We start from the raw sequence: 23,064 nt of genomic DNA, 5'->3' as shown, positions 1-23,064 counted from the left end.
CACACTACGTGTCAGTGGCTGCTGTTCAGGTTATTAGAGCGGAACTACACACAACATATACATATCAGTGGCTGCTGTTCTGTTTATTAGAGCGGAGCTACACACTACATGTACATGTCAGTGGCTGCTGTTCTGTTCATTAGAGTGGAGCTACATACTATGTGTCAGTGGCTGTTTTGGTTATTAGAGCGGAGCTACACACTACGTGTCAGTGGCTGTTCTGGTTTTTAGTGCGGAGCTACACACTACGTGTCAGTGGCTGCTGTTCTGGTTATTAGAGCGGAGCTACACACTACGTGTCAGTGGCTGCTGTTCTGGTTATTAGAGCGGAGCTACATACTACGTGTCAGTGGCTGTTCTGGTTATTAGAGCGGAGCTACACACTACGTGTCAGTGGCTGCTGTTCTGGTTATTAGAGCGGAGCTACATGCTACGTGTCAGTGGCTGTTCTGGTTTTTAGAGCGGAGCTACACACTACGTGTCAGTGGCTGCTGTTCTGGCTATTAGAGCGGAGCTACACACTACGTGTCAGTGGCTGTTCTGGTTTTTAGAGCGGAGCTACACACTACATGTCAGTGGCTGCTGTTCTGGTTATTAGAGCGGAGCTACATACTACGTGTCATTGGCTGCTGTTCTGGTTATTAGAGCGGAGCTACACACTACGTGTCAGTGGCTGTTCTGGTTTTTAGAGTGAAGCTACACACTACGTGTCTGTGGCTGCTGTTCTGGTTATTAGAGCGGAGCTACACACTACGTGTCAGTGGCTGTTCTGGTTATTAGAGCGGAGCTACACACTACGTGTCAGTGGCTGCTGTTCTGGTTTTTAGAATCAGTATAAAGAAGTATGATCCATATTACCAGCCTGGACATGTATATGTAAACTGAAATGAACTTTTAACAGAGCTCTTATGCTCTGTTAAGTCCAAATCTAAACCTGATGGTCATATTTTGGGGAGTTTTGTATATAGTCCGTGTTGCAATGATTTACTGTCTTTTTGCCTGTACATCAGAAAGTACAAGTATTTGAACATTTCAGTTTACCTGTATCTGGACAATTTGCTTCCAATGATTGTCTTCAAATGAATGAAACCTACCTGTATGTTTATGTTTAAACAATGTAATACAGTAAACATCACTGAAGAGATAACCTACCTGTATGTTTATATGTATGAGTCTCACTGAAGTCAGATTTACTTGCTGCCCCTTACACTGACTTGCCTTCAAATGGATTTCACTTCCCAAAATACTGAAGCAAAAGGAAATTAAATGATTATGGCTTTTACTACACATCAGCAAATTCAGCCATACAAAGACAAGAGGAAATTTTGACTGGACAAAAAGCAGATTGACTGGGAACCGGTGTTTCTTCAGTTCTACTGGTAATAAGAAACATACAGGGAGTGACTACTAGATGTGAATTCTATACAGAAGACTACATACATGTTCATACATGAATGCATGTCAGATTCCTTTACACTCCATTCTGGACTACACAAGCTGCAATACAGTGCTGTTGTTTTGAATGAATAAACAAAAACAGTGTACATAATTTAAAGCACCTTGTTAAAAGCACAGAAGTAGAGTATATTAATCTTCACCTGTTTGGCTAAAGCAGTCAAGATCTTTTGTGGTACATGCACGTGATTCTTGTTTAATTATTATTTAATGGCATCCTCACAGGTTTTTCACTCAAAAACCTGTGATCAGTTTTTAGAACGCAGAATACTGGAGTGTCGATCAGAGAGCCATGTCTTGTGTCATCAGCATTGCATGCAGTGAAGCAGCACTATGGTGGGTGGAAATCTTAGTGTCGATCAGGAACCATGTCTTTTGTCTTCAGCATGGTACTACAGTGAGGCAGCACTATTGTGGGTGGAAATCTGAGTGCCGATCAGGGAACCATGTCTTTTGTCTTCAGCATGGTACTACAGTGAGGCAGCACTATTGTGGGTGGAAATCTGAGTGCCGATCAGGGAACCATGTTTATTGTCTTTAGCATGGCACTACAGTGAAGCAGCACTATGGTGAGAGGAAACTGGTGTGCCGATCAGGGAACCATGTCTTTTGTCTTCAGCATGGTACTACAGTGAGGCAGCACTATTGTGGGTGGAAATCTGAGTGCCGATCAGGGAATCATGTCTTGTGTCTTCAGCATGGTACTACAGTGAGGCAGCACTATTGTGGGTGGAAATCTGAGTGCCGATCAGGGAACCATGTTTATTGTCTTCAGCATGGCACTACAGTGAAGCAGCATACGGGTACATGATGTTTTAAGTACTGTACAGGGCTAAGTGGTTAGTGTGCTAGCACAGCTCAATTACTCAGGAGCCTTCGATCAATGCAGTTGCTGTGAGTTCAAATCCAGCTCATGCTGGCTTCCTCTTCGGTCATAAGTGGGAAGGTCTGCTAGCAACCTGCAGATAGTCATGGTTTCAAACAAGCTCTGCTGGTTTCCTCTCACAATAATACTGGTCACCATCATATAAGTGAAATATTCTTGAGTATGGCATAAAACTCCAATCAAAGAAATAAATATACATACAACACGCCGTAAACAAAGCAAAACTAAATAATAGATAAAAATATACACGATAAATAGGTTTACTTCATGATTTTTATGGAGGTAATCAACAAAACATGTATCAACAAGACAATCAGAGATGGAAAGGGTCATCTTCCAGTATGGAGGGTGGCATACGATCAATGTGTGACCGTCATATAAATTTACCTGAGCCATGAATGGGTATGTGGAGCAAAATATACAGGACAGTAATGCATCATTATCAACCAGTGATGTATCCCCATTAGCAGTTGAATTATCACTTTAACACTTGAGTTAACATAAATGATTTTAGAGGAGAAATGAACCTGATATGAAACAAAACAAGTTGAGGTTGGAGCTGCTCCTATCACTACACCAGGCTAAATGTAGGTGCATGTCAACAAAAATACAGCTAATGCCTACAATAAAGAGTTTCTTCCCACACTGTGTATATTCTCTTATGTAATAATAGTACAGGTGTACCAGCAGCAATTAATCTAATAATTACCTGACATGCTCTGTAAAATGACCTCGTACAATGAACACAGCTTGTTCCAAACAGAGATCAGAGTTCATTACAAAATACAATCTTATTGCACAAGAAATCTTCTGCCATAATACTTTATCAAAAATAAACCACACCTGAGGAAAAGGAAAAGCTGCTATTAGAAACATTCACAGCTTCTAACAAAGGTAATGGTACATCAGAGATATTGACATGTACATACAAAACAAGCATCTGAAACACCACAAGCACAATTTCTCGCCGTACACCAGACTTTCAACTAAACAGCAGATTAAAGTTGATAATTTACTAACTAGTACATGCTTGAATTACACTGACATTATTCGTAATGTGTGTAATGTATTCGTAAAGAATATCTCAAGTTTATCAAAATACAGCACTGTGACTGATCACACTGGAGGGAACACTGTTCAATGACAACTTTGACTACCTCAGCATATGGTTTGATTATTTTAGTACTGTTGTTTCCACCATGAACAAGACTCACAAATACAATGTGATAACCCCAGAACTCCTAACATGGATTCCACATTTAGCATGTCTACGCCTTTCGATATACTACAACAGTAAAAAATATCTCCATATCAACATTTACAGTAAGTGATAAACTGACAACAATACATAAGACATATACTCAATTCTCCAGTGCTTGTACATTTGAAAACTCCCAGCATATGCAGCTTAATTATCATAGGGTTTTAAGCTCGACATCCCAGCTTACCATATATCTAACTACACTCTACATGTGTAACAACAGACTGACAATGTCTCAAAATATACACCAGGCTGGCACACTGATGAAAGATCTCACACTACCATTATCCTGTTTACTTTAAAAAAATTAAAAACAAACAAAATCATGATATATATGATAAGGTAAGGTCGTACAAAAAAGGGCACAAAAATAGTTTTTCTCTCACAGAGATGAAAACCAATAATACAGAGAGAGAAAAAGATGAGAGGTCCAAAAATCATGAAAGATTATATCAAAAGATGTTTACAAAATTATGCAATAACACAAATATCACAATGACGATCCAACATTTCCCACTCCTGCAGCACTGTTTAATAATGTATGGCTGTGTTGTCTTGTAGTGAGGGCATAGGTGGGGACAGCCAGCGACCAGCCCAAGTGACCCCTCGCCAGCCTTCCAGGTGGTCAGTAGGTACAGTGCGGCCTAGGATCCTCATCAGGGAGCAGGTACAGTAAGAATATGAACATGAAGAAAAGGGTGAGGATCTGAAGCCCCAGGGTGATCTTGGAGTTCCGCAGCATACGGTCATGGGATGTTGCTAGGGTGTCCAACTGCAGGGCAAGGAGACAGAGTGTGAGAGGAGACACTATCGAGGAGTGGTAAACGAGGATAAAGCAAGCTTATACCACAGATTAGCTATGCACAGTGTTCGCAACCAATCATTGGCTTCAATCCCAAAGTACTTATTCTAGCCACAGGAAACGTTTTCACATGAAGACAAGTACCAACTGATAGGTCCATAACCAACCATTCGTCTAAATCAGATTGAGTTCATCATCAAATTTCTTCACGGTTATGACAGGGTTTATGCTCCATTACTGTTGTGAGCCATTCCGTAACGATCTCTACACTGTATTAAGTGTATCAGCTGACTTCTCCATCCAGCTGATGACACGTGTTTACCAACCATGTATGAGTAGCCAGCTGTTAATCTGAGCTCTGCAACTAGTCCATCTGTATCAACCAGACGAGTGGGGCTTGATGGTCTCCAGCCAAAACATTTTCACCTGCTGGTCTAGTCATGATCCACTACTAATTATCTCAGATTGAATGCTGGTTGTCTAACATTGTGCTCCAGGATTTGTCACCTATATTAAGCTAGTCACTTTGATGGATGGAGAAAAGTGAGTGCCCTGAGTAGAGAGGAGTATACCTGATTTTTGACAGGTATCTGACCAACTTTCCGAAATCAAGCCACAGCCAAACAAACTTTTGTAAGATTTATTTCCTCGATTGGGGTTTTAGGCCATACTCAAGAATATTTCACTTATACGACGGTGGCTAGTATTATGGTACATGTAGGAGGAAACCAGGCAGAGTTCGGGGGAATCCCACGACCATCTGTAAGTTGCTTGCAGGCCTTCCCACATACGACCGGAGAGGAATTCAGCATGAGCTGGACTTGAGCTCAAAGAGAGACAAACCAAACTTACATATGTGTAACAGAGAATTCACCAGCCTAATTAATATAGAGTGAGTGAGTGAGTGCTTGGGGTTTAATGTCGTACTCAACAATTTTTCAGTCATATGACGACGAAGGAATCATTAGGGTGCATGTACGTGTAATGTGCCTCCTTGTTGCAGGACGGATTTCCACCGCTCTTTTATTTAGTGCTGCTTCACTGAGACGACTTACCGAAGGCAAGTAAGCCGCCCCGCCCCAGCCATTATACTGATACTGGTCAACCAGTCGTTGCACTATCCCCTTCACGCTGAACGACAAGCGAGGAAGTTACAACTTCCTCTTTTAAAGTCTTAGGTGTGACTCGATCAAGGATTGATCCTGGATCTACCGGTCCCGAAGCGGACGCTCTACCAACTGTGCTATCCAGGCCGGTAAATTAATATAGAAGAATATTCACCAAAACTAACTGCTACACCATATTGTACATACCTGGCGTCTTAATGATATAATCTGTTGTTTAATTTCCCAATTGTCTGGTCTTACTGTTGGTTCCGAATAATCACCCCTTGTTACTTGTGTACATCGCAATCTGGAAATATAATGACATCATGAAACTCACTGTGTGCTTGTAGAACTTTCACTTTCAGTAAAAGACTTCAATTTACATGTACTTACTTATATGGCCGATCATTATGTGCTACTCAGGAGTTTTTCATTCACTGTGTTTCCACTGACGACTGTGGGCATACCTGTGTTCCACGATGTTCTCCCTGGGTCGAGTCTTTCACAGGTAGATGTTTCCACTGATGACTGTGCACATACCTGTGTTCCATGATGTTCTCCCTGGGCACTGTCTCCCACAGGTAAATGTTTCCACTGAGGACTGTGTACATACCTGTGTTTCATGATGTTCTCCCTCGGCACTGTCTTCAACAAGTAGATGTTTCCACTGATGACTGTGTACATACCTGTGTTCCTTGATGTTCTCCCTGGGTACAGTCTCCCACAGGTCAGATACACTGGTCGGGTAGTCAAAGTCTCCCACAGGTAAATGTTTCCACTGATGACTGTGTACATACCTGTGTTTCATGATGTTCTCCCTGGGTACAGTCTCCCACAGGTAAATGTTTCCACTGATGACTGTGTACATACCTGTGTTTCATGATGTTCTCCCTGGGCACTGTCTTCCACAGGTCAGATACACTGGTCGGGTAGTCACAGTCTCCCACAGGTAAATGTTTCCACTGATGACTATGTACATACCTGTGTTCCTTGATGTTCTCCCTGTGTACAGTCTCCCACAGGTCAGATACACTGGTCGGGTAGTCACAGTCTCCCACAGGTAAATGTTTCCACCGATGACTGTGTACATACCTGTGTTCCATGATGTTCTCCCTGGGTACAGTCTCCCACAGGTCAGATACACTGGTCGGGTAGTCAAAGTCTCCCACAGGTAAATGTTTCCACTGATGACTATGTACATACCTGTGTTCCATGATGTTCTCCCTGGGCACCGTCTTCCACAGGTCAGATACACTGGTCGGGTAGTCACAGTCTCCCAGAGGTAAATGTTTCCACTGATGACTATGTACATACCTGTGTTTCATGATGTTCTCCCTGGGCACTGTCTTCCACAGGTCAGATACACTGGTCGGGTAGTCACAGTCTCCCACAGGTAAATGTTTCCACTGATGACTATGTACATACCTGTGTTTCATGATGTTCTCCCTGGGCACTGTCTCCCACAGGTAGATGTTTCCACTGATGACTGTGTACATACCTGTGTTTCATGATGTCCTCCCTGGGCACTGTCTTCCACAGGTCAGATACACTGGTCTGGTAGTCACAGTCTCCCACAGGTAAATGTTTCCACTGATGACTGTGCACATACCTGTGTTTCATGATGTTCTCCCTGGGCACTGTCTTCCACAGGTCAGATACACTGGTCGGGTAGTCAAAGTCTCCCACAGGTAAATGTTTCCACTGATGACTGTGTACATACCTGTGTTTCATGATGTTCTCCCTGGGCACTGTCTCCCACAGGTAAATGTTTCCACTGAGGACTGTGTACATACCTGTGTTCCATGATGTTCTCCCTGGGCACTGTCTCCCACAGGTAAATGTTTCCACTGATGACTGTGTACACACCTGTGTTTCATGATGTTCTCCCTGGGCACCGTCTTCCACAGGTCAGATACACTGGTCGGGTAGTCACAGTCTCCCACAGGTAAATGTTTCCACTGATGACTGTGTACATACCTGTGTTCCATGATGTTCTCCCTGGGTACAGTCTCCCACAGGTCAGATACACTGGTCGGGTAGTCAAAGTCTTCCACAGGTAAATGTTTCCACTGATGACTGTGTACATACCTGTGTTTCATGATGTTCTCCCTGGGCACTGTCTCCCACAGGTCAGATACACTGGTCGGGTAGTCAAAGTCTCCCACAGGTAAATGTTTCCACTGATGACTGTGTACATACCTGTGTTTCATGATGTTCTCCCTGGGTACAGTCTCCCACAGGTCAGATACACTGGTCGGGTAGTCAAAGTCTCCCACAGGTAAATGTTTCCACTGATGACTATGTACATACCTGTGTTCCATGATGTTCTCCCTGGGCACCGTCTTCCACAGGTCAGATACACTGGTCGGGTAGTCACAGTCTCCCACAGGTAAATGTTTCCACTGATGACTGTGTACATACCTGTGTTTCATGATGTTCTCCCTGGGCACTGTCTTCCACAGGTCAGATACACTGGTCGGGTAGTCAAAGTCTCCCACAGGTAAATGTTTCCACTGATGACTGTGTACATACCTGTGTTTCATGATGTTCTCCCTGGGTACAGTCTCCCACAGGTCAGATACACTGGTCGGGTAGTCACAGTCTCCCACAGGTAAATGTTTCCACTGATGACTATGTACATACCTGTGTTCCATGATGTTTTCCCTGGGCACTGTCTTCCACAGGTCAGATACACTGGTCGGGTAGTCTTCTGTCAGTTCTATAGCCATGATCAGGAATTTGTCTCGGGATATTGTCTGGGCGTAGGCTACAAGGAAATGTTATACGTAATAAACCACAAAAGTACATCGGTACATGTACAGATAACTCCCAGGATTAGTATTACCCTATCTGTCCACCATTCTGCCAACATCAATATACAGCTCACCTTATTATGACTTCTATGTATTTATTCCTTCAATGTTTCACACTGCACACATGACTATATACGGAGGTAGACATGTTACTTGTGGAGGATACCGTGAAATGCTCAGGAATACTCAACTAGGCAGGCGCAGAAGAAACACTATGACTTCTGAACGCCATCACATCAAATATGATCACAGCTCTGCGGAGCTGTGTCACCTCACAACTGCTCAAGTTTAACAGGATGTGGCTCAGGGTAAACATGAGAATGCTTCCATCACGTCTCCCCCTTGTGTGCCTATGTGAAATATACCTCAGATTTCCAAGCACACTCACAATTGTGTAGATAGACTGTAACCTCTACACAGGAGCCAGGCCGCACGATGCCAGCGCTTGGGCGCACACGGTACTTCTCTGGGGAAGTGGTCTTCACCTTGAAGGCGATGGCGTACGGCAGAGAGTTGGTGAGGGATATGACATCTGTACTCTCCCTGGCATCCTCAACATAAAACTGTAGCTCTTCAGCAGGGCTGGCAAAACATTCAAACTTGTCATTAGAAAAAAATTTACTTCTTAGCCAACTAAACATGTCTGAATGCCCACCATACAGCAAGTACTCATTTAGAACCCTAGTTTTACAGGACTGAAGCATTACCACAGGAAGCACATAAAGTTAAAAGGGGAACACAAAGAAAACACAAAAAGGTAAAAAAGGGGTATACAAAGAAGACACAAAAGTAAAAAGGGGTAGACAAAGAATACAAATAAAGGTAAAAAAGGGTACACACAAGGAATACACAAAGGTAAAAAAGGGGTACACAAAGCTGCTATAACAGTCAACTAGACAGTGGAATCAGAGTATCCCACCAACTGGCCTGCTATAGCAGTCAACTAGACACTGGAATCAGAGAACCCCACCAGCTGGCCTGCTATAGCAGTCAACTAGACAGTGGAATCAGAGTATCCCACCAGCTGGCCTGCTATAGCAGTCAACTAGACACTGGAATCAGAGTATCCCACCAGCTGGCCTGCTTATAGCAGTCAACTAGACAATGGAATCAGAGTATCCCACCAGCTGGCCTGCTATAGCAGTCAACTAGACAGTGGAATCAGAGTATCCCACCAGCTGGGCAGCTATAGCAGTCAACTAGACAGTGGAATCAGAGAATCCCACCAGCTGGCCTGCTATAACAGTCAACTAGACAGTGGAATCAGAGAATCCCACCAGCTGGCCTGCTATAACAGTCAACTAGACAGTGGAATCAGAGAATCCCACCAGCTGGCCTGCTATAACAGTCAACTAGACAGTGGAATCAGAGTATCCCACCAGCTGGCCTGCTATAGCAGTTAACTAGTCAGTGAAATCAGAGTATCCCACCAGCTGGCCTGCTATAGCAGTCAACTAGACAATGGAATCAGAGTATCCCACCAGCTGGCCTGCTTATAGCAGTCAAATAGACAATGGAATCAGAGAACCCCACCAGCTCCACCTGCCATAGCAGTCAACTAGACAATGGAATCAGAGTATCCCACCAGCTTGCCAGCTATAGCAACTAGACAATGGAATCAGAATAAAGATAAAAGTTATGAAGTGTGGTGTTAAAGATGTCATTTTTGGGAGTTTTTGTGCACAAAATTGAGGCAGTCATCTTTGATATGCAAACTGTGAACTGCATGCTGCAATCTGTGAACAATTCCAACACTGTAAATGGCTGAGCAAGTGTTGAGCTATATATGGTAGTCCTAAAAAACTTCATTGTGGGGTGTGGCCTTCATCTGGAGTGGCCTTTGACATGCAAATCGCTCCCCATGATTGGCTATCCCTGTACTATGGGTGACAACTGCAGCCCTCTGATTGGTTGAGCAAATACTCAGTTGACAACAGTCACTGTCTGCATGGATGGTTTAAGCATTCCAGTTTACACAGTATAGGAACAGTCACAGTATAGGAACAGTCACAGTATAGGAACAGTCACAGGATAGGAACAGTCACAGTATAGGAACAGTCACAGTATAGGAACAGTCACAGGATAGGAACAGTCACAGTATAGGAACAGTCACAGTATAGGAATAGTCAGGATAGGAACAGTAACAGTACAGGAACAGTCACAGTATAGGAACAGTCACAGTATAGGAACAGTCACAGGATAGGAAGGCATATGCATTGGCCAGTGCCATAGGCTCCTAGTACTAACACAGATGTGGAAAGCTCTCTACAGATACTGTATATACCAGAAAAAGTAAATTCTTACTCTACAAATCTGGTAAAGAAGTTAGAGAGACAAAAAGCTTATCTAGATAAGTGATTGCATAAGAAAGTGTAGACATACGAAGAAGGCCTGTGGAAATGGGTGTTTTCAGGAAAACAGGATGAAGTCAATCTGAATGTGTGTTCACAAAACAGGAAAATGGTGACAAATCTGGTAAAATCGAACAGAATGAGGGAATGAGTGAGCGTTTGGGGTTTAACATCGTACTCAACAATTTTTCAGTTATATGACGACAAAGGAATCCTAAGAGTGCATGTAATGTGCCTCCTTGTTGCAGGACGTGTTTCCACTGCTCTTTTATCTAGTGCTGCTTCACTGAGACGCCTTACTGAAGGCAAGTAAGCTGCCCCACCCAAGCCATTATACTGATAAGGGTCAACCAGTCGTTGCACTATCCCCTTCATGCTGAATGCCAAGCAATGAAGTTCCATCTTCCTCTGTTAAGGTCTCAGGTGTGACTCGACCCAGGATTGTCCCTGGATCTACCGCCCTCTTTCTGTTCAGAAAGAAGTCAATCTTGATGTGTGTCCACAAAACAGGAAAATGGTGATAAATCTTGTAAAATCGCCAGAAGAACCCAATACCCTTCTTCTGATCCTACATGTAGGAAGGCATGTGCATAAAACTGCGTAAGCCTTACATGAAACTTTTCTTGATAACAAAAATGATAAATCTGGCTAAGTCCATAACTCTAAACCCCTTTATACAAGAAATTGTTGCCCTGCATGGAGACTTAATTTCTTTGTTTACTACAAAATACTGTGAAGAGAATTCCTACATCCTAAATTGAAGTTTATATATCTGGTAAATTTTTGAAATGAAAGTCTATCAATTAAGTCAATAAAAAACATTCACAAAGCCTATAAACTAAAACCAATAATACAGTTCAACCGTTCATCAGTAGGACCTCTGTAGATGTACAGAGGTGAAAAGAAATATAAAAAAAACACAAACAAAACATATCTTTCTATCTCTGTACGTTGGAGATGAATGCTATGTTAGTAAGAAAAACTTCATTGTGGGGTGTTCATTGGAGTTGCCTTTGACATGCAAATCGCATCCCATGATTGGCTATCTGTGAACTATGGGTGGCAATGCTATCAGTAGACCCTTTGTAGATGTACAGAGGTGAAAAGAAATATAAAAAAAACACAAACAAAACATATCTTTCTATCACTGTATGTTGGAGACGAATGCTATGTTAGTAAGAAAAATTTCATTGTGGGGTGTTCACTGGAGTTGCCTTTGACGTGCAAATCGCTTCCCATGATTGGCTATCTGTGACCTATGGGTGGCAATGCTATCAGTAGGCCCTTTGTAGATGTACAGAGGTGAAAAGAAATATAAAAAAAACACAAACAAAACATATCTTTCTATCTCTGTATGTTGGAGACGAATGCTATGTTAGTAAGAAAAATTTCATTGTGGGGTGTTCACTGGAGTTGCCTTTGACGTGCAAATCGCTTCCCATGATTGGCTATCTGTGACCTATGGGTGGCAATGCTATCAGTAGGCCCTTTGTAGATGTACAGAGGTGAAAAGAAATATAAAAAAAACACAAACAAAACATATCTTTCTATCTCTGTATGTTGGAGACGAATGCTATGTTAGTAAGAAAAATTTCATTGTGGGGTGTTCATTGGAGTTGCCTTTGACGTGCAAATCGCTTCCCATGATTGGCTATCTGTGAACTATGTGTGGCAATGCTATCAGTAGGCCCTTTGTAGATGTACAGAGGTGAAAAGAAATATAAAAAAAACACAAACAAAACATATCTTTCTATCTCTGTATGTTGGAGATCCACGAATGCTATAGTAGTAAAAAAAACACAAACAAAACAAAAATTCCTATCCCTCTATGTTGGAGATCCACGAATGATTGCCATTATACAGGGCCTAATACCTTAAACTACGCAGCAAAAAAAAACCCTTCAATCCAGGTGTGACAGGTCAATACACAAGAGCTGAAAAAAAGCTTAGCCTGCCATCCGAGAATGTGCATTTACACACCATACCTTAAACCAGGGAGCAAAAAAAAATGTCTACTTTTCAATCCATGTATTAAAGAGCAGCATACAAGAGCTAAGAAAAAATGCTTAACCTTCAATCAACGAATGAGAGCCCATTATACATGTACAGGAGCTAAAAGAAAAGGCGTAACCTGCAATCCATGTATGAGAGCCCATTACACAGGAGCTAAAAAAAAAGCTTAACCTTCTATCAACAAATGAAAGCCCATTATACACGTACAGGAGCTAAAAAATAAATGCTTAACCCAACACCACCAATGACACCGACAACTGCCACTTTCCCCCCTCTTACAATATCTCACCTAACTTCGTACAGACAAGATAAAAAGGAGTACACATAATGAATACACAAAGATAAAAAAGGGATACACATAAGTGTAAAAAAGGGGCACACATAATGGTTAGAGCGTCCGTTTTGGGAGTGGTAGATCCAGGATCAATCCTGGGTCGAGTCACACCTGAGACCTTCTTCTCAGGAGGACGTTCTTCCTCGCTTGGCGTTCAGCATGAAGGGGATAGTCCAACAACTGGTTGACCCGTTTCAGTATAATGATTTGGGTGGGGCAACTTACTTGCCTCCGGTAAGGGGTCTCAGTGAAGCAGCACTAGACAAAAGAGCGATGGAAATCCGTCCTGAACATGGCTACATATAATGGTACAAGGGAACACATAAGGGCAGACATAAACACAGTACCTGATTGTGAGGAGCCGGCCGATGTAGGAATTCTCGTCACGGTTCATCCGTCTGGATTGTAAGGCTGAACGGTTGATGTTCAAGTTTTTGTTCACCGCTGTTGACTTTATAGGCAGAGAAAGCGAGGCAAACACAGCTTATCATCACACCACAAATGTGTTTCATTTCATCAAACAAAATCAATATTCTAACATAATGTATTCTTCAAACAATTTTTTTACACTGTTTACACTGTGCATATCTTAAACCTTTACTTATCTTTAAACATAAATATACTCTTTCTACAGTATTTTTAAGCAATTTAAACTACTGTAATTCTTCAACCTTTTCACATGGTGTTTATTCAAGCATATTCTGAAGGCAATTTTCTGTGCTGAGTGATATGTTATGAAGCCAAGAAATTGGCCAATCCAACCACTGTAGTTTTGTCTCCAAAATCAAATTAAAAGTTTGCATAAATTTGTGTTCATCAAATAATAATATTCCCTTCTGCTTTGATTTTACCTTTGATTTTGAGTCTTCTTCTTTGATATTATCATTACTGAAGCTTTTGTACACTGTATTTTCAGCAAAGGTCACCTGTAACAAAAGACATGTTCATAAAGACATTGTTTTGTTTGTATCCTAACTGTTAGTCCTACAAAATTATTAATGAAACCACCTGGGTCAGACTGATGAAAACACCTGGGTCAGGTTGAGGAAAACACCTGGGTCAGACTGATGAAAACAACTGGTATATTGATGAAAACACTTACTGATGACTAAATGTTAGTCCTACAAGTTTACTGATGAAAACACAGGGTCAGGTTGATGAAAACACCAGAGTCAGTTTCACACAAACAAGTTCTGTCAAAATTAAGCCATACTCGTTTAACCAAATGCAAATAATAGCCTCAAACTTCTAACAAAATTCAAACAGGCAAACAACATGTGCATGGTTTTGTTTTATACAAAACAATTTCCGTTCACTTTTGTGGAGAGTTATGCTGAACATTCCAGTATAAAATGAATAATTTCTGGCATTTAACACAAAGCAAGAACAACAGTAAATACACAGTGAACATGATCCTTGAACGGCTGATCTACCTTACAAATCCTTCACCTTCTGAACTCAAACATCCTACGTGGGTTTATCAGCCTAAAGCACAAGAGAATTTGTCAGACACAACAACCATATCACCTCAGAGGCTCATTGTTCATAAAATCTGTTTCCTTGGTTTCACAATTCTTACAGTTCTCATGGTCATGTAGTTTACATTGTCATGAGTGTCAAGGTTTCTACTGTGACATCACAATCATGCTGACAGCCAATGATATGTCTGAATCAAAGAATGATGTCATAATGCAGGGAAGATGTCACAAAGAGAAATATGATGTCATACATTGTCAACGTTACCAGAAAATCTTTGTGACGTCATTAAGTCAGGGAATATGACATCATAATGTCATTACAAGGCCATATAGGGTTAGGCATTATGACGTCATTGGGTTAGGCATTGTGACGTCATAGGGTTAGGCATTGTGACGTCACCAATTCAGGCATTATGACGTCATGATGTCATCACAAGGCCAGGGTGATGTCCCATTCTCTTCCACAGAGGATGTAACATAGGGGTGCAGTCCATTTATTAATCCAACCATGACGTGTCAGATTCAGTGATCAATGGAGAACAGGGTGTGACGTCAATGGAGAACAGGGTGTGACGTCCCATTGGTTTACAGGGTGAAGCCCCTATGTTCCAGGCCACTGACCTCACACTGACAGCTGATTAAACAATGTTTTTATAGGCTGAAATTGGTCCCTTTTTCGCTTTGCACATGTACTTATGGATGAATCAATATTAGACAATGTCTGTGTTATTTAACTTCTGAATTACACGTACATGTCAAGTACTTGATTTTCTCCAGCAAATTTGCTGCAATTTCTGTCCTTAGGAGGTGAATTTTATTCAATTGTGACCCCAAAACTTGTGGTTTCTATGGAGTTGTATTTTCACCATGTACAATAAACTGGATTCACATATGGATTCATGACAGGCAGTATTTTCAACAAGTTTTAATTCACTATGATGCGCTGTAAACCTCTAGCCCCTATTGGGCAGGGGACTAAAGATGTAGTCTGATATTTTATTTTCACTTTTTTTGGTGGATAAGCTTTATGACAGAAACTTCTGTTGACCAATCAGAACTTCTATTTATTTACTGAACATGTGAGGATACAGAAATACAGAAAAGATTCCCTGTCTGTATCACTGACATGCGGAAATTAGGGTGATAAATAACCACTAAAAAAATAGTCACAACTAAGGCCAAACCTATTTCAACTGTTAAACCATTGTCTACTTTTGCAAGATTCTGGTACAGCTGGCCCAATAATGGGGGAATAACTGAACACAGCACACAGAAACTACTTACCCGCTTTTTGGCCCCTGAGCGCGAAATCTTTCCGTTCTCAAGAAAACCTTTCTGGACCGTCGGATCATAGGAGTACTGGAACTTGTCCTGTAGAGGAGGTAATACACACAGAGGGATATTAACATGTCTTTACAACAAGGCTCAGCTGTAGGCTATGTAACACTGGTACTATGCCATACTGGCCCAAGCCCAAAAAGCCACCAGGACAGCTTAACAAATGCCCGCCATGCTCCCAATGCACAACCATGCCTCCATGTCTCCAGCCTACCCCACAGAGGGCCATGCAGCTATATGTGGCGGTACCAGAACTACATGTCACCTGGAAATGAGAAACTGGATCAAAGCACACACCTTAAATAGGAATCTACGTCACCCCAATCCTCTGAGAAACGGAATGAAAACTACCGAGTTCACATCATTCCAAGTATCCATTTCTGATTTGATTGTAACAGCCTTTGAAAATGAGCATATTTAACATCCACTCTGACCTCTACTGTGATCGTGCAGGAGTCACACACTTGAATTTGCAACGCTCCTCAAATGTTGATTCCACAAGATCGTGGGATCTCCCACCATAATGTTGTAAACGTTAAGTGAAACATTCTTGAGTATGGCGTGAAACACTAATATAATTAATCAAATGCTGATTCGGCTTTATACTATCTGAAGGCGTACACTGTAATAATAACACACTGCAACCATAACACATTCACTAACATGTCCCAGTCAATATACACATTGAGTGTATGAACCTGAATGCCACCTGTACATATCATGACATTAACACTAACACAGGGAGCAGGTCATGTGACAATAACAAGCCATGTGCTGGACACCTGTGAACTAGTGAGGAAAGCTTCAAAGTGAATACAAAAGTACCTGTAAAAGTGGAGCCTTACCAGTACATACTGCAGAAACCTTGTCATATCAGGTCACAGCCAACACAGCCTCCAGGAAGCTAGGTCACTAGCACATGCAGCAGAAAGCATCATGGACTACCAATCATACCTGACACTGCCCTATTACACCTGTGACCTGGGGTTGTCTGAGCTGTTGTGCAGTAGACTAGTCCCACACAGACCCCTCCCACCGCTCACCTTCCTGCTGCCAGCATTCCCCCACCCCCCACCCCACCCCACCCCCAACCTGGTTATGATTTCCAGTGTGAGCACATCTGCCACCAGATTACACCACACAGGAGACTGCTCTAGTCAAGTCTACTCCACACACAGCATGTGCCATGCCAAAAGTACTGTACTTTCCACTGACCCCATATAACCAACCTTATTCTGAACAAACTCACCTTACTGGCATCAAACTAACACAAATCATGTATGAAATGTGTTAATTATGCCTTGTTACATCACTGGGAAAGGATGACAAAAGAGAGCTGTGATTCAACCATATCTTTTGTCATATCACTGGGAAAGGGTGAGGAAACAGGGCTGTGATTCAACCATGTCTTGTCATATCACTGAGAAATGGTGAGGAAACAGGGCTGTGATTCAACCAAGCCTTGTCATATCACTGGGAAAGGGTGAGGAAACAGGGCTGTGATTCAACCAAGCCTTGTCATATCACTGGGAAAGGGTGAGGAAACAGGGCTGTGATTTAACCATGCCTTGTCATATCACTGGGAAAGGGTGAGGAAACAGGGCTGTGATTCAACCTTGCCTTGTCATATCACTGGGAAAGGGTGAGGAAACAGGGTCGTGATTCAACCATGCCGTGTAATTTCATAGGGAAAGGGTGAGGAAACAGGGCTGTGATTCAACCATGCCTTGTCATATCACTGGAAAAGGGTGAGGAAACAGGGCTGTGTTTCAACCATGCCTTGTCATATCACTGGGAAAGGGTGAGGAAACAGGGCTGTGATTCAACCATGTCTTTTGTCATATCACTGGGAAAGGGTGAGGAAACAGGGCTGTGATTCAAACATGCCTTGTCATATCACTGGGAAAGGGTGAGGAAACAGGGCTGTGATTCAACCATGCCTTGTCATATCACTGGGAAAGGGTGAGGAAACAGGACTGTGATTCAACCATGCCTTGTCATATCACTGGGAAAGGGTGAGGAAACAGGGTCGTGATTCAACCATGCCTTGTCATATCAATGGGAAAAAGTGAGGAAACAGGGCTGTGATTCAACCAAGCCTTGTCATATCACTGGGAAAGGGTGAGGAAACAGGGCTGTGATTCAACCATGCCTTGTCATATCACTGGGAAAGGGTGAGGAAACAGGGCTGTGATTTAACCATGCCTTGTCATATCACTGGGCAAGGGTGAGGAAACAGGGCTGTGATTCAACCATGCCTTGTCATATCACTGGGAAAGGGTGAGGAAACAGGGCTGTGATTCAACCATGCCTTGTCATATCACTGGGAAAGGGTGAGGAAACAGGGTCGTGATTCAACCATACCGTGTAATTTCACTGGGAAAGGGTGAGGAAACAGGGCTGTGATTCAACCATGCCTTGTCATATCACTGGAAAAGGGTGAGGAAACAGGGTCGTGATTCAACCATACCGTGTAATTTCACTGGGAAAGGGTGAGGAAACAGGGCTGTGATTCAACCATGCCTTGTCATATCACTGGAAAAGGGTGAGGAAACAGGGCTGTGATTCAACCAAGCCTTGTCATATCACTGGGAAAGGGTGAGGAAACAGGGCTGTGATTCAACCAAGCCTTGTCATATCACTGGAAAAGGGTGATGCAATAGGGCTGTGATTCAACCACGCCTTGTCATATCACTGGGAAAGGGTGATGCAATAGGACTGTGATTCAACCATGCCTTGTCATATCACTGGGAAAGGGTGAGAAAACAGGGCTGTGATTTAACCATGCCTTGTCTTATCACTGGGAAAGGGTGAGGAAACAGGGCTGTGATTCAACCAAGCCTTGTCAAATCAATGCAAAAGGGTGACGAAATAGAGCTGTGATTTAACCATGCCTTGTCATATCAATGGGAAAAAGTGAGGAAACGGGCTGTGACTCAACCATGCCTTGTCATATCACTGGGAAAGGGCGATGCAATAGGGCTGTGATTCAACCAAGCCTTGTCATATCACTGGGAAAGGGTGAGGAAACAAGGCTGTGTTTCAACCATGCCTTGTCATATCACTGGGAAAGGGTGAGGAAACAGTGTCGTGATTCAACCATGCCTTGTCATATCAATGGGAAAAAGTGAGGAAACAGGGCTGTGATTCAACCAAGCCTTGTCATATCACTGGGAAAGGGTGAGGAAACAGGACTGTGATTCAACCAAGCCTTGTCATATCACTGGGAAAGGGTGAGGAAACAGGGCTGTGATTTAACCATGCCTTGTCATATCACTGGGCAAGGGTGAGGAAACAGGGCTGTGATTCAACCATGCCTTGTCATATCACTGGGAAAGGGTGAGGAAACAGGGTCGTGATTCAACCATGCCGTGTAATTTCACTGGGAAAGGGTGAGGAAACAGGGCTGTGATTCAACCATGCCTTGTCATATCACTGGAAAAGGGTGAGGAAACAGGGCTGTGATTCAACCATGCCTTGTGTTATCACTGGGAAAGGATGAGGAAACAGGGCTGTGATTCAACCAAGCCTTGTCATATCACTGGAAAAGGGTGATGCAATAGGGCTGTGATTCAACCAAGCCTTGTCATATCACTGGGAAAGGGTGATGCAATAGGGCTGTGATTCAACCATGCCTTGTCATATCACTGGGAAAGGGTGAGAAAACAGGGCTGTGATTTAACCATGCCTTGTCATATCACTGGGAAAGGGTGAGGAAACAGGGCTGTGATTCAACCAAGCCTTGTCAAATCAATGCAAAAGGGTGACGAAATAGAGCTGTGATTTAACCATGCCTTGTCATATCAATGGGAAAAAGTGAGGAAACGGGCTGTGACTCAACCATGCCTTGTCATATCACTGGGAAAGGGCGATGCAATAGGGCTGTGATTCAACCAAGCCTTGTCATATCACTGGGAAAGGGTGAGGAAACAGGGCTGTGTTTCAACCATGCCTTGTCATATCACAGGGAAAGGGTGAGGAAACAGGACTGTGATTCAACCATATCTTTTGTCATATCACTGGGAAAGGGTGAGGAAACAGGGCTGTGATTCAACGATGCCTTGTCATATCACTGGGAAAAGGTGAGGAAACAGGGCTGTGATTCAACCATGCCTTGTCATATCACTGGGAAAGGGTGAGGAAACAGGGCTGTGATTCAACCATGCCTTGTCCTATCACTGGGAAAGGGTGATCATTTGGGTAGTGATTCATGTTCACTTAAACAACACAAGTTTACATGAATATGGTAATTCACACATTAGCAGCAACATATTTATTGAGCAAAACTGACACAAAAGCGAATCCAAGACAGTGTTTGAAATAATGGCTGCATCTACATATATTAACCTGTGCAGCCCCAAAAAATTTCCCTGTGAACCAATGAGATTCTGTTTGGCAGTAAGTATGACACAATCCAACACATAAACCTCAGGAAGAAGTTTCTTTGATCTAAATAGCCACACTACATCAGTGTTCAAGTTCCATGATGGTTTCACAAAGCTGATAAGTTATGAGGGAGGAGGAATTATTTATTGGTGTTTCTGTTCTCAAGAATATTTCTCTTGTATGATGGCAGCCAGCATTATGGTGAGACGAAACATGGCAGTGCTCAGGGGAACCCACAACTATCCACAGGCTGCTGCCAAAGTGCGGTAGGGGATACAATAACCAAAACAAACTTGACAGATTATGCAAATTAGGCACCTGGTTCAGAGTCCCAATAATCCACAAGTGAGTAAATTATGTGGGGATAATAGTTCATAACGCTCAAACAGTACGACTATGGGTCTAGTTGTACAAAGCAGCGTGCAATATTTTTTTATCGTACATTTGTTGTGCGATATTTTGCACATCACTATTACTGCACCATAGTCCTTTATGTGCGATTATCGTACATGTATCATTGTGAAACTGGGCCCAGGACTGGTGTGTGCTTTAATGGAATACATTTTCATTCAATGTAATTTATCATCTGGTTACCAGGGGTGGAACTACCTCAAACCAGGTAATGTCACACTCACAGTTCCTCCCATGTGTTCCAACAGCTGGTCCTTGTTGATGTACTCCTGGATGTCAGGTTTGTTCACAAACTTGATCTTCTCTACAGCTTTCTGATTTAGCCATGTTTTGATCACTCTCCATGCAGCTGAAAACATACAAAAGACTTGTGAGGAAAACCTTTGTCTACAAAATCAACCATGGCTCAATCCTCACCAGAACTCAGCCAAAAAAGTGGGTCCAGAAACTCCATTGCATTTTATGTATTTTAAAAAATACTATTGATGTTCATATTTATTTATTTTTTCTCAAAGATAACCTAAGGAGTATATTCCATCTACAGGGTCCTCAAGAAAGTCTTACTTAATACATAATCTGTCAGATTTGCAAATGTAGAACATGAGAAAGCCTGGATGGAAACCACGGCAAACCACTCAGTACCACAGAACCAATGAGATAAATGCAATGAAGCCAATGACACAGGTGACAAATGGATTCACACAAACAACCCCACTGGTCATGGTCAAGTGGTCTCAAGGAAGCCAATGACACAGGTGACAAATGGATTCACACAAACAACCCCACTGGTCTTGGGTAAGTGGTCTCAAGGAAGCCAATGACACAGGTGACAAATGGATTCGCACAAACAACCCCACTGGTCTTGGGCAAGTGGTCTCAAGGGAGAACACATCACACCACTCAGTCTTGTCCTCAGGGATTCAGAGAAGTCCAAATTTTTTCCAACTGGAAACTGAAAATTGAGTTTTATTCTTGTCCAGATTGAGCTCATTTATATATTAATTGCTGATTACAACCTGGTATCGAGTTTTATTGCACTTAAGCGACTTGTGAACATGAAAGTGAGACAAAGAAAGTTTAATTTCATTTGAGGTTCATTTCTGATCATGATTTTATTGTTGATATGTATGGATACTTTCACAAGTATATTATCCTGACCACAGATATACATTGTATAATAAAACAGTTATAAACCATGCTGATGCATGTTCAGTTGTTGAAGGAAAGAAAGGAACCAACAAACATTATATCAAAAGTAGACATGAGCAAAATTCAGAGATAAGGCTAATCCTACACAGACAAGAGGTATATAATAAAACAGTGTAAGCACCCCAGGGGAGCCTCACCTCAAATCACTGAACACCTCTGACCTACATTGCCTGTAAAACACCATCCTTGTCCTTCCTTGTATGTAAACTTCCCTGTATGGATTTGGAGTGATTGTGAGTGCTTGGGGTTTAACATCGTACTTGACAATTTTTCAGGAATAGGACAACAAAAGAATCCTTAGAGTGCATGTAATGTGCTTCCTTGTTGCAGGACGGATTTCCACCGCACTTTTATCTAGTGCTGCTTCACTGAGACAACTTTATACCGAAGGCAAGTAAGCATCCAAGCCATTATACTGATACGGGCCAACCAGTCGTTGCACTTCCCTTTAATGCTGAATGCCAAGCAAGGAAGTTACAACTTCCTCTTTTAAAATCTTAGGTTTGACCAGGCCCAGAAATGACCCTGGATCTCCTGCTCCCAAGGCTAACACTCTACCAACTGAGTCATTGGGAAAGGTCGTTTGGATCTGGAAAATCACCTGCCGTTTCAAGTGCCTCTAAAAAGGATTTCACATCACAACAATGTATCAGTAAAAGGATAGATTTTCTAAAAACCACATTTTCCCTGGCATTACTGAGTTGGTGACTGTCAATGAGAGCTCGGGAAAGCATACCAATGGGGTACCTGCAGATTTTCCTCTCACACAAGGTGGCGCTAGTGTTACATAGGACCTGTGTATCGCAAGTCTTTTGTTGTGACACGTAACACATGTTGCATTCTGCGGTATTGTCTGTGACGTATTTGATCTACCCACTGTGACGTCGCCCTGATGATGCTGCAGTGGAATGTGCAGCATCACTGAAATGGCGTAGTACGTTCCACTTCCTATTTCTGCCGGTATCCTATTATATGACCCCTGAGATGCTATTGACGGGAGATACTTATCCTTATACCTGACTAACCTTTCTGCTTAATATGGAATGTCCCAAACAGAACATTTCTGGTGCCTAAACAAGGGGCACAAGTGGGGACGTCAATCTGGGGAAAACATAATGGCTGATGCCAACTTCAAAAAGGGGCGCTCTTCGGGATTGTTTGATGAATTAGATTTGAAGCTAAAATCTTATGTTTTGAGCCTGTTATTACAAAATTTAAGAT

The 23,064-nt window shown here is 42.4% G+C and overlaps 1 protein-coding gene across 1 annotated transcript in view; it reads right to left on the bottom strand.

Annotated features, from left to right (window-relative positions):
* Positions 1-2,604: 2,604 nt before the first annotated feature.
* The window catches only part of LOC135472147 (motile sperm domain-containing protein 2-like), a 31,400-nt gene continuing 10,940 nt past the window's right edge, over positions 2,605-23,064 (bottom strand). The window contains exons 8-15 of the mRNA XM_064751510.1: positions 20,859-20,983; positions 15,784-15,870; positions 13,873-13,947; positions 13,369-13,472; positions 8,712-8,905; positions 8,154-8,277; positions 5,718-5,817; positions 2,605-4,374 (exon numbers count right to left, since the gene is read on the bottom strand). Of these exons, the coding sequence (XP_064607580.1) occupies positions 4,228-4,374; positions 5,718-5,817; positions 8,154-8,277; positions 8,712-8,905; positions 13,369-13,472; positions 13,873-13,947; positions 15,784-15,870; positions 20,859-20,983 (956 nt within the window). The 3' untranslated portion in view covers positions 2,605-4,227. The remainder of the gene's footprint in view (positions 4,375-5,717; positions 5,818-8,153; positions 8,278-8,711; positions 8,906-13,368; positions 13,473-13,872; positions 13,948-15,783; positions 15,871-20,858; positions 20,984-23,064) is intronic.

Source organism: Liolophura sinensis, chromosome 8 (genome assembly GCF_032854445.1).
Source record: "Liolophura sinensis isolate JHLJ2023 chromosome 8, CUHK_Ljap_v2, whole genome shotgun sequence".
NCBI classification, from domain to species: domain Eukaryota; kingdom Metazoa; phylum Mollusca; class Polyplacophora; order Chitonida; family Chitonidae; genus Liolophura; species Liolophura sinensis.
The sequence above is the reverse complement of the archived record's forward strand: the minus strand, read 5'-3'. Positions and strand labels throughout refer to the sequence as shown.